General features: G+C 35.5%; 1 protein-coding gene across 14 annotated transcripts in view; it reads right to left on the reverse strand.

Moving 5' to 3' along the window:
• Positions 1-13,391, reverse strand: part of ELF1 (E74 like ETS transcription factor 1) — a 125,718-nt gene that overhangs the window by 37,224 nt on the left and 75,103 nt on the right. For 11 of the 14 annotated variants that reach the window (XM_055245365.2, XM_063619050.1, XM_055245364.2 and 8 more), the window contains one exon: positions 8,879-9,179. In XM_055245365.2, the coding sequence (XP_055101340.2) occupies positions 8,879-8,950 (72 nt within the window). In that variant the 5' untranslated portion in view covers positions 8,951-9,179. Of the gene's footprint in view, positions 1-7,847; positions 7,903-8,878; positions 9,180-9,750; positions 12,196-13,391 lie in introns of those variants that run through there. The other 3 variants (XM_063619057.1, XM_055245366.2, XM_063619054.1) reach the window with 3 other exon arrangements.

Genomic DNA, 13,391 nt, shown 5'->3' on the forward strand with positions numbered 1-13,391 from the left:
ATGGGGCAAATGCAGAAATCATGTAAAACCATAAAATATAATAAATCATTAAACTGTCACCTAAAAGATCACCTTTTAGGAGGGAAGCCTCTTTCCTAACTTTAATCTTCGCATCATCCTGCTGATAAGTTTCCTGGTCTCGTATCTTCAGTACTTTCAACATCACATTTGGTGGGAACAGGTTAAACGGGTCAGCTTACAAATGTTTTACCAGTCAAAATATTATAATGTAGCATTTCTAACAACAATTCCTTAGCAATTTTCCAAAAGAAGAATTGCTCTAATATTGAGAATTTTGGTTACTATTTCTAAAACATACACACACAATTATTTTCATCAGTACTCTCTAAATATGTTGAAAATGACCCTCTTTTTTAAAAAAGGCCAGTTACACTATCTGTTTATATAACTGCCTTTTATGTGCTATGTGTTCACTGAAATGGAAAGGAGACAAAAATTTTCAAGATCACATAGCAAAACTAAGACACATCAAAGGTGTCAAATGTTAGGGAAATTTTTTTAAAGTTATTTTTAGAAGCAACAGAGATGCAAATTTCCTTTTTTTTTTTTTACCCAGGAAGGCTATTCTAGGTGATTGAGTATTTTCTGGGAGAAGAAGTTGCCAACTCTATTTCTGACAAGAAACTGACCAACACAAACCTCATTTGAAAAAGTGTTGTTTGAAAACGTGTACAGAATGGATAAATAAAATGTGGTATATCCATATGATATAATATTATTCAGTAATAAAAAGAATGGAGTAATGATACATGGCACAACATAGATGAACCTTGATAACAGGATGCCAAAGTAAAAGAAGCCGGTCGCAAGACAGCACATATTCTATGACTCCAATTACTATAACTGAATTGTCCAGAATAGGCAAACATACAGAGACAGAAAGTAGATTAGTAGTTCCCAGGAGCTAGGAAGAGTGGGGAAGAATAGGTCATGACTGCTAGCAGGTACAGATTTCCCTTTGGGGTGATAAACATGTCCTAAAATTGATTATGGAGATAGACATACAATTCTGTATAAACTTAAAACCATTGATTTGTACACTTTAAGTAGATGGATTATATGGTATGTGAATTACATCGCAATAAAGGTGTTTTTTTTTAAAAGATACATATACAGGTATGCCAGGCATAAGAACCATCTACCTGTAATTATACTAACTAATTGGCTAGAATTAGTAACACTTTTTTGCTAAAATCATAAATGCAGAATATAACAATTCTTCCATATTTTAAACTACTTTTCACCACTTACACGTTGCAGTGGCTAGCATTATTCAATTAGTGGTTAAAGGCTGGGTTACAATTCTTAGCTTTATCACTTAGTAGCTATGAAATTACAGGCAAGTTGCTTCCCTTCGCTGAGCCTCACTTGACTCTTTTGTAGTGAGAATTAGGAGCACCTGTTTCTTAGGATTGTTGTAAGAATTAAATAGGATAATCCCTATAAAGCACAGTGCATGGGGCAAGATGCTCACTAAACACTAGCTACTAAAATTCACCACTGAAAGTTTCTGGAGTCCATCTAGTCCATGTTCTACCCTATACAATGATCTCATCTTACTCATTTCAGGGCGTTATCCCTGGGCCTCTGTGGGATGGCTAGGGGGCAGTTAAAGGAAGATTTTGCAAAAAAAAGAGTAATAAGTTCCTACTCTCCACACTGACTCCTCTTTCATAACAACTATCAGCTTCCTTGCTGCCAAGAATGGGCAAAGAGATAAGCCAAATGTTAGACCACAGGCAGGGTTGTTCCTTCACTTAACCTGAAGAGGGCCTCAGCCCTTATGCAAAGTCAAATCTCCCCCAGAAGGCAATCAGGCTTGTACCTGGGGGCTCTAAGACATAACTCCTTTGATAAAGACTTTTCCAAGTGTGCCGAAAAGAAACAAGCAACCTCTGTATATTAGTTTCACGAATGGCCAAGCTTTTAATGGATTTCTTAAGATTGATATGACAAGATTTAAAAAGAAGGCAACCAAAGCAGATAGAACCTGGAATTTTAGGTAAATAACAGAGGATCCACTAAGTCCATGTACAGATCAGTAGCAACACTCCAGCTTCCTGCCCTTCACATCACTGGTGCTGAGTAAGTTACACATTAAACACTATCAACTCATTCCTTCTACCTTACTTTATGAGGTACACCTTATCTCTGACCTAACAGAATCTTGCCATTCCAGTTGAAAAATGGCAGGTTGGTGTGACTTATCCTCTTACATATAGGAAATAGTATATAAGGAAACAAGAAAGCTCTATATGAATGTTAGTTTCTCTGATTTTTTTTGAAAAACAATTTTAATATACAACAGAGTAGAGGGAAAAACAAAAGCATCCACATGCCCACAACCAGATTTAATAAATGTGAACAACCGTCATTTAACGCACTTTATTTATTTACAATTTCGGTGACAATCTTTAAAAGTTATTTGAAGTGTTTTCCACTAAATGTACAACAGAACAGTTCCAACTACTTCAGAAAAAAGATTCCATGAGTATCTGTTTCTGGTCTTAGAACTGTAGTGACATGGCTACATTGTCCCTGCACCAAATGAGAATGTGGACAATAGGTCCCGGGAAAATGTATTCTGTGATCAAGAGAGCTGTGGGCAAGGTATCACCCTCTCATCATTCAGAGATCCTCTGATATGATAAGAACCATAACCGAACATATATATATATATCCCAGATCATCTAGCAACAGGTAAGTTTTACCTATTTTATAGAAGAGATCACTTATTCAACAGATTTTAAAAAGAAAAGAAATCTTTAAGAGGACTCAATGATATTAAAGGCTTTGGTAATATTAAGGGGAAAAAAGACAATGTCTCACTTCTAATAATTTAACACTTATTTGAAAAAATTAGTAATGTGTATATGAAAATTTAATACGGCAAACGTGAGACTGATAATAAGCAACACAGAAATAACAGAATAAAGTTGTTAATTATTGAAGGAATTATTTTAGGATGAGTTCCTGGAAAAAGTATGCTTTGTTCTAAAATCTTGAAAGATTATTAGACTTAAATATGCAACAGGTATGAGTGTTGGAGATCATTTCTGAGCAAACAGTGGGGAAGTAGGAAAGCATTTTGGAAAATTATATAGTGTGAAACAGTCAGGCACACTGTGAAAAGCTTCTAACCGTAAGTTAAGATGTTTGGACTGATAATGAAGTCAAGAGAATCCGTTAAAAGTTTTGGTACACTCTGCTGCTCTAGAACACCGCTTCTTCATCTGTCAGATAAACTAGATCCTCCTTTGAGATCCAGTTCAACTTCCATGGTGAAGCATTCCCAAAGTTGCAGTGCAGTCAATGGCTCCATTCTCAGTATCCATAGCACTTTGCATTTATCTGTGTCACATTGAATAGTGTTTCCCAAACACTACATGAAAAAAATCACTGGGCAGCTTGCATAAAAGACAGCAAGGCACTGTTATTCTTTTTTTTTTTTTTTTTAGACGGAGTTTCACTCTTGTACTCTTGTTGCCCAGGCTGGAGTGCAATGGTGTGATCTCAGCTCACTGCAACCTCCGCCTCCTGGGTTCAAGCAATTCTCCTGCCTCAGCCTCCTGAATAGCTAGGATTACAGGCATGTGCTACCACGCCTGCTAATTTCGTATTTTTAGTAGAGACGGGGTTTCTCCATGTTGGTCAGGCTGGTCTCGAACTCCCGCTCTCATGTGATACACCACCCGCCTTGGCCTCCCAAAGTGCTGGGATTACAGGCATGAGCCACCGCGCCCAGCACTGTTACTCTTTAACCTCCAGGAATTAGCGGTCGGAGGAAGCCAATTTACACCCTAGAGAGGAAAGTGCTAAGACTACCTTCTTATATTGCGATGAGATTCTATAAAAATTTGTTGTTCCACATGTTCATTTTTTCCATGTCACCAAACTTCTCTCTAGTGACTTAAGTCTATTAAACATAAATATGATTTGCCAGAAATTCTACTTTTAAAACCAATGACTGAAAAAAAACATACAGTGTTTTTTTCATATAATATGTCAAAATTATAAAGCATTAAACTATACTGGCTGTTCTTCATTAAATTAACTCCTGGAACATTCAAGTAAATAGGTCTCCTTCTCTTTAGAAACTTGTATCCATAGACTTCTGCTTGCTTCTTCTTCTCATACATTCACCATGCTAACACGCTTGTTAAGATCAAACCAAAGCACCATTGCATAAAGGGATATTGCACTCAATACTGATGGGGTTGCTCTCCCACAGAAGTGCTTCATTCTCAGCTACAAATATTCCCAGTTTAGAACAGACAGCAAGAACAGAGTTTTAAATTGTCAGCATCAACAGCATTAATATTTCCTTTCCAACACCCCCGCCATGACCCCTGCCATCTCCACTCAAGAGTGCCAAGCAATTCTGTAAAATATGAACTGAATAAGGGAAGATAATCAAAATGCTGGCAACTCTATTAATAGTGTCAGTTTCTTTAGACTAATATATATTTATAACCTAGACCATAACGGAAAACAAAAAATATATTCTAATCTGGTGTCTTCAGTGATTTTATAAACAGCCAAAACGGAATACATTATTTTAAAAGTCATAAATACTTTTTAACTTTAAAAAGTTAAAATCCCAATGGTGTTTTAATGTAGCTTAACAAGCTAACTCTAAAATTCATTCAAAATCCTATTCCAATTTGGGGGGAGGAGGATATCCTATCGGATATCAAATCTATAAAATGATTCTAATGAAAACAATGTGATACTGGCACAATATAAACACAGTTCAATGAAGTAGAATACACTAGGAAGTTCAAAACTGAAGCCTGTACATATGGTAATTTAGTATTAACAAAGGTGGCAGTTTAAGTGTGAAAAACATAAAACATTCAATCAATGTTCCGTGAAGGGCTAACACCACTATTTGTGGGAGTGGGAGAAGAATCTTCAAATCATGAATACCTCACATCATACAAAAATAAACTGCAGATGGACTGAGGAGCCAAACCTGTGAAAGATACTAGAAGAAAATATAGGCCGGGGGCAGTGGCTCATGCCTGAAATCCCAGCACTTTGGGAGGCCGAGGCAGGCAGATCCCAAGGTCAAGAGATGGAGACCATCCTGGGCAACATGGTGAAAACCTGTCTTTACTAAAAATACAAAAATTAGCTGGGTGTGGTGGCGCGTGTCTGTAGTCCCAGCTACTTGGGAAGCTGAGGCAGGAGAATTGCTTGAACCTGGGAGGCGGCGGTTGCAGCGAGTCGAGATCATGCCACGGCACTCCAGCCTGGGTGACGAGGCGAGACTCAGTCTCAAAAAAAGAAAGAAAGAAAAGAAAATGTAAAGAGAGTATATACTAATTTTAGGAGTAACAGGAGTGAAGAAAGCTTTCCTAAGCAGAAGGCAAGAAAAGCCCCAAAACTAATATTATTAATTTGTAATACTGATGCATTTTATTAAAAAATTTAAAATTTCTATAGCGCACAAGATATCACATTGTTAAAAGACAATACTAGACTGGGAGTAAATATCAATGATTCTAATGTAATGACTATAATATTTAAAGAATTCCCACTGGGCAAAAGGATATATTAAGTAAATCAAAGAAAACTCTGACAATAAATAAAATTTACAAGTAAACCACTTCACCACTAGTAGTCAAGGAAACGCAAATTAAAATAGTAAAATGTCACTTCCACCCTAAAGACTGGCCAAAAAAAAAAAAAAAAGGACTTCTGTTGATAATGGTTTGGGAAATACACTATTAGTAGTAGTAGAAATTAACACAGCTCCTCTTCACCCCCGCAACTTTTATTTTAGATTCAGGGGGTATATGTGCAGGTTTGTTACATGAGTATATTGCTTGTTACATGGGTGAGGCTGAGATTTGAGGTATGATTGATCCTATCACCCAGGCAGTGAGCACAGCACCCAACAGTTTTTCAACCCTTGCCTGCTTCCTTCCTTCCCCCATCTAGTAGTCCCCAGTGTCTATTTCCATCTTTACGTCCACGTAACAGCCTTTTAAAAGAATTATTTGTATTTATATTTTTAGTAAGCTCAGTAATTGTTTTTAATAACCCTACAGATATAATCACATAAGTGTACAAAGATACACTACACACACACACACACGTAATGACAAAATTATAGTGCTCAGTAAATATTACCTATGAGCCAGACATAGTTCTAAAAGCTTTAGAAACATCAACTCATTTAATTCTCACAGGAATCCTATAATTTAGGTTCTATTATTTTCATCCCTATTTTGCAGATGAGGAAACCAAGGCACAGAAAGGTTGAGTAACTTGCCCAAAGTCACAGAGATAATAAGCAGCGGAGCCAAGATTCAACCCAGGCATTTCAACTTCAGTAACTGAGCTCTTAACCACCACCACTACTAGGTAGATCTACTGCCTTCCAAACAAGGATGTTCACTGCAATATTGTACATCACAGCAAAACGCTGATAACAGCCATGATCAGGAACTGTAAAATAAATAATGGGCTGCTCATGATGTAAAATAGTAAATGATGTAGAATCAACATACACACAAGTATTTATAATACATTAAGTGAAAACAAATGAGACAAAAAAGATTTAGCATAACTTCATTTGTGTCTTAAAAGCAACCTCTGTATGCAGTTTTGTATATATATATGTTCATTTGTTCAGACATTTTTCTAAAAAATTACACACAAAATATTAATACTTAATACTAGTTTCTTCTTTGGAAGGAAAATAAGATTAGGAGTAAGGGTGAAGAGAGATTTTTCACTAGTTATTTTATGTATCTTTGTATTAGGTGACTTCTTTTATTAATACAAATGGCACGTTATTGCTTTTCCATTAAAAACAAATTAACCTAATAAGCAAACAGGGAGGTAGAGCCCTAGGTTAGATAAGATGCTAATATCACCAACAGCACTGGATCTACCCTCCTGCAAAGCAGTTACATTTGCTAAGCTGATGGCCACAGACTGAAGACACCAAAACTCACCAAGAGTTGTAAACATTTTGATGCTGATTGTAACACAGTAAGACTGGCACACATTATTGCAAGAATATATAAAACATCATTAGTGAGAATCAAACCGGCTGAGTTCAAATTGTGGCTCTACTATTTACTGGCTGTGTGATTCCAGGAAAGTGACTTAACCTCTTGATATCTCAATTTCCTCATTATAAAATGGGTATTAGTATTTACCTTACATGGTTAATACTTATAAAATCCTTATAATACCTGTACAAAATATAGATTCATTTTGTTAGACAAAAATAAATAACTTAAGAAAATACATATATGTACATGCTGATGTTAAGCTAACAGTACCATCTCCCTTTCCAAAAACATAAATAACCTCTGCAAAACAAACTATGTATATCATACATAGTAAGTGTATAATTGTTGTTTTGCAAAACCTTTTTTTAGGCTATGTAGACATATGTATGAATATGGTACCATAATGTAAAATTCACTTCTCTCATGTTCCAAAGAGTGTCAAATCCACTATAACTAGAGCATATTAGTCAGTGGCTTAGGGCTTTGTCCTCTGCTGCTACATCCCGAGATCAAACCTCACCACATCAAGCCTAGCATCTGTAACAGCATCTTTCATTTAAAAGCGCTGCATAGTAAACACACTGTTTCAAACCTTAATATACACACAAACATCCTGTCTTAAACCAAATTCAAAACACCTTTCTTCCTAAAATATCTTTTCTATTGTCTCTAGATTAAATCCATATCACTATTAATATATTTTTAATCAAGACCAAGCAATTCTCTCTCTGAACCTTTTATCCTCCCTAGTCAAAGCTCATCCTGATATTAAGGCAACTTAATCCAAATCCTCACCTTTTGTAGGTTTATTTATAAACTTCTTGTTCTGCCACTTCAATGGACAACACAGCTAAAAAAATTTTAATTTTATAAAAATCATTAAATTCACTCTACCAAAAGTAAGAATTTTATTATTTGTAGTAACTATGTTTCCAGAATAAAGGCATTACATATTATAATTGGCCTATTAAAATTAGGTGTTTAGCATTAGGCTTATTTCAGTAATAAATCAACTTTCGGTTGGTTCTCAAAATATTTTTCTTAGTACCCTGTCTGAGTCTCTCCAACACATACACTATTTCTCCCATATCATGTCTTACATTCCCTATGTAACTTGTTTAAAATGAAGTTAATTGTAAAGTCCCAAGAAACTCTAGCCTCGTTCCACTTCTTTTGTGTGTGTGTGTGTGTGTTGTGGGGAGGGGGGAAGGAGACTAAAATTAATCTTAGATCCTTTACTCAGTATCTCCTAGATCTTTTTTATATACTGAAAACAGTAATTTGCACATCTTATATAAATTCACTGAAAGCCGATTTAGAAATTCTTCAGTTCAATCCCCTCATTCTGCAGATGATGAAATCTAGATCTAGAGAAGTTAAGTAACTTCCTCAGAGTCACATGCTTTGGACTGAAATGATGTATGATTATGGGACTGCTAACGTTGTCTCATCTACTTGAAGTAGCCCACGATTACAAATATTAATTAACCACATACATTAAAAGGCAGTATATTCTCTAGAACTTTTCAAAGTACTTAAAAATAATTACTTAAGGCATTTAGTGTTAAGTCTCATTTTACCAAAAAACAAGGTGAATCCCAAAGGTATTACTTCCTTGTTACCATATCAAAGCTAAGGATAAGACTTATTCTTAATGAATTAACTGGTGCTTAAAACATAGTATCATAATTCCTCCAAATATTTCATTATAAATTTTTACTTTTAATAAAGTTTCTCTCATTGTCTTTTAAAGGAAATAATTTTCTGATATGAATAGAAAAACCATAATAAAGTCATTAAAATGAAATTTTCTCTGGATCTCATACCTGTCGTTCATCCTCCATGACGTTACTAGCAAATTCAAATACTAGGTCGTTCTGTTGGACAACAGCAGCCATAATAAAGCATTCCCCTTACATCCACATGAGAAAAACTCCAAACAGATTCATGTATCAGGCAGCAAAATCCAGTGACTGATTTGGGTAAAAAACCCTCAGCTCTGTCTGTGGAGTAATTATATACCCAAGTTTTCTTTAGGGAGGGTGCTTCAGTTTTCCTGGTTCATTGATATTCTAGTCAAATTGAGACAATTTTTTCTGAAATTTTTCTTCTCTCAAGCTTCTTGGCCTAAAAAACAAAAGCTTAGATTAGTTATGAAAAAGCAATCACTCACTTAGGATATAATAACTGATACAGAGGGCAGTATCGCCAAAGCATTTTTTTATTATTAATGTTTTTAAATAAAATCGACACGACTAATGAACATACGCTCTTTTTAAAAAGTTACATATTTTCTTTGAAGAGTTTGCTCCTGCTAAGATCATCTGTCACTACTGAAAATTATGCCTCTCTCCCCCACTCTCCAGTTAAACTACTGTTTAAGTACTCAATATTAAAAAAAAAAAGGCCAAAAAATCCCAGCAATAATGAGGCTTGTAATTGCAATAAAGGATATATAAACAATTTCCTTCTTTTCACCAACTCAGCAAAGCACATACATAGAAACTGCTACCCAATGAGTAATTTCATAACGTATATATTTTCACCTTTAAGAGGATTTATATAAGGATTTAAAATCAAATACATTTAAAGTTTAGTAAGAACTATTTTTAAATCTTTTAAAAATAAGCAGAAATTAAAGCCCACTCTTTCTGTTCTTTAAAAAGTCTTCTGATAAGTAAAATGTTTTAAAAATTACCATGCTTAAGCTTGTCTTCAGTGGCTTCTTTTTTAATGCACTGAAATGTATCCTTATCTCTAGCATAGGCTTGCAAGCAACAGGAAGGAAACAGCGCTTGACCACGTCATGGCAAATTAGAACATGCAAAGAACTGCACTTTACAATAGTAGAAAAACAGAAACGCAACTTAGTAGTGAAAACAATTTCACAGGGTAGGGACAAAGGCTTTTAAAATGTCTGCCAAAGATGTTTGCCTATTTAAAAAAAAAGTTATCAATACTAACAAAAGGAAAAAATTCTTTAGGTGTTTATCACAATCTTACTACATTTTCATCAAATGATTATGGCCATAAATGTGGCCTGAAAAGAAAAATATAAAAATAATCACATTAAATAACGTCTAGTTCTTTGAATTAGCATTTACAGTTTTAATACAAACACTTTAAAAAAGAAGTTGACTCCAAGGAAAGGATGGCCAGTAATTTCCTAATAATTTTAAAGAGACAAGTCTGGGGATGAAGCTGACCTAGTGAATCAGTTTCCCTGAAAACGTAAATCCAGCTAGTATGTGCCAGCCAAATCACTTAATCGGTTTCCTAATTTCTGTAAAGCCAAGTCCCTATGTGTTCTAGGCTTTAGGGGTCATCATGGATGACTGTGATTTTCCTAGCAAGAACTCAAAATAAAATAAGAATTAAGAATCCAATTCAGACGATATTTCTACTCACTACACTAAATTCCAACCCAGCAAATTTCCCATTCTCATCCACTCCCTTTTAACAGGAAGTTTAACTCTAACACTGGGAAAGTATTTTTAGCACATTCAGGTGGTTTTTGAGCAATGTACCATACCTAGAAGAGGGAAAAAAAAGTGTTTTGATATAAATTGATCACAGATGGATACATTTGGCCTTGTACTTATTATTATTTATAATACCTTTTTCCTTAAATTATTATCCAACCCAATTCCTCTATAGTAGACCTGCCTTATGTTCCTCCACAGAAACTATTCAATCTTGCCTCTTTTCTCAACTTCTGTTATTTCCCATGCCTGCAACACACCCATCTTCTACTTGCCAGCATTCAATCCCATCTTTTCCATTCAATGCTCAAGCCCCATTTATTTCACAAAGCCTCCCAACATCTATGCCTCAAACTACAAGGACTGCTCCCTTCAAAAACACAGCAATTACTGCCTGTAGAACCAATTTACCATGAATTGTAGTACATTGTCTTACATTTGAAAACTGTGTCCCCTTAATTCAACTGAATACATGTTTGAGTACCAATTATTTGCAAGGCAATGTGCCAGGCACCAAGACAACTGAAGCAAAACCTCTTCTGGGGAAATAACCATTGGCTAAAATTTCTTCTGTACCTCCCAAACCTGTGTGCCCACAGTGATGACAAAAAGGATTATACTGATGACAAATAACTGTTTTAAATATCTTATCAGACCAGGCACGGTGGCTTACACCTGTAACACCAGCATTTTAGGAGGCTGGTGGGGAAGGAGTCACTTGAGACTGCAAGTTCAAGACCAGCTGGGGCAACATAGCAAGACCTCGTCTTTACAAAAAATAAAAAATTAGCTGGCTGTGTTGGTGTGTGTGCATTTGTGATCCTAGCTACTCAGGAGGCTGAGGCAGGAGGATCGCTTGAGCCCAGGAGTTCAAGGCCATAGTGAGCCATGACTGCCACTGTACTCCAGCTTGCATTACAGAATGAGACTCTGTGTTCAATAAATAAATATCATTAGATATTTAAGCTACTTCTACAAATATCCTTTATTTAAAAAAGAATAACTGACGTACTCCTGATAAAGAGGAAACTATTATCATAAGTTTGAAAAACCAGAGTAAGAAAATATAACCAGAATCAAGGATGTTTGCTGATAACAGAAGTTTCTCTGTAAAAGATTAGGTTCCAGAAGGCTATTTCAAAACCCATTTGTTCATAAATGCAAAATGACATTGTGCCAATGGCCAGTGTGAATACGTCTAGGTAAATTTAAGTTTCACTTTCTTTTCCACTGCTATCATGTACCTTTTCGTACCAGCACTTCCACACTGCTACTGTGCTTTAACAGTTGTCTTTCAGAAATCTAAAAAATCAGGACAAGCAATCAACATACCCACACCTTATGTACATACTAACAACTAATAGTAATAAATCAAAACTGAAATGGCTCCCCACAATCACTAAGCCACTTATTGCGGCAGAAAAAGACACTTTTGCTCTGGCATGTAGCTTTTGCTTATTTCTATAGAGAAGTCCATAAACTGAAAATGTGTAAGTAAAGAAAAGCATATTACTGGCTTAATCATGCCTTTGATTCTCTGTCAAGAATCTTTCCTGCTCCTCTTCCTCTCCCGTGTACTTATATACCCTTCCGCATCAAGGTGATTCTTGAGAATACATTTTCTGAGCGAGACTCCGTCTCAAAAAAAAAAAAAAAAAAAAAAAAAGAGAATACATTTTCTGATACCTGATCCAGAGGGAGCACCTGTAGATATCAAAGATTCTTATAAGCTTTGATTACAAAGCCCAGGTATCTTACAATTTTTTCAGTAATAGACAAGACTGAAGATCTAAATCAATGATTCCATTTTTAATTAGTAAATTGGGGTGGTCAAATTCTTACAGTCCACAAGCAAAACAGAACTAAAACTAGAATTCTTGTTTCCTAAATAAGGACTCTCTCTAAAACTGTAATATACAGCTAGGCCTCTAAAATCCACCAAAGTCCTTTCTGCTATAACAGTTTATAACACAGATTAAGTAAATGCATATGTCAAAATTTTTTTAAATCTCCATCTCTAGGTTCAGCTTCTGAGCTCCAAATCCAGTCACTAAACTATCAGACAAGTCTACATCAGTGCCCCTTGAAGTCAGTGTGTAAAAAACATGTCCAAAACTAAATGCATCATCTAATTCTTCAAATACGCTCTTAGATGGAAAAAAAATATGGGCACTCAGATTAGAAAAAAGGCTTCTGTTCTAACCTAACAAATTGAAAGGTCCTCAGTAAATTTAAAACTTGTTTAAATTTACCCATCCTTAATTATCTATTATAGTCAGGAAGCACTCTGCTGTATTAATAGTTCTCAAACATGTTTTTTTCAAAGTGTCAGTCTTTATAAAGTAACAAGAAAAAACATAAGTGAAACTATTTCTTCATCACACAGACATAAGCAGTCAACTTATTTGCAGTTTTCAGAGGGCATTCAGGCAGACATCTACCAGATAATAAAAAATCTTAGGCTGGCTCAGATGTCTCTTAATTGGGTGAGGACCATATTCTTATTCTCCAAGGAGACATGCCACAGGAATACTTAGCAACAAGGTTTCTAACCTCTCATCCCCAAAATAAGCTTTGGAGTTAAAGTAAAATAGTAACACAAAGTTCAGAGAACAGGCTCTGGAGTCAGACCGACTGGGTGCCAATCTTCCGCAGTGTGACCTTGGACAAGTTACTTGCTTGGTGTCTCTGTCTCCTCTTTCCATAAAATAGGTATCAGTCTCAAGTTTCCTCCTTCTGTAAAACGGGTAAAGTAAGTAATACCAAAACCTAGAGTTGTTATGTAGATGCAAACATGCATGTGCAGAATACTTGGCACATAACATGCACTGAATTAACATTAGCTTCTTTAGCGCTG

Source organism: Symphalangus syndactylus, chromosome 15 (assembly GCF_028878055.3).
Source record: "Symphalangus syndactylus isolate Jambi chromosome 15, NHGRI_mSymSyn1-v2.1_pri, whole genome shotgun sequence".
Lineage (NCBI taxonomy): Eukaryota > Metazoa > Chordata > Mammalia > Primates > Hylobatidae > Symphalangus > Symphalangus syndactylus.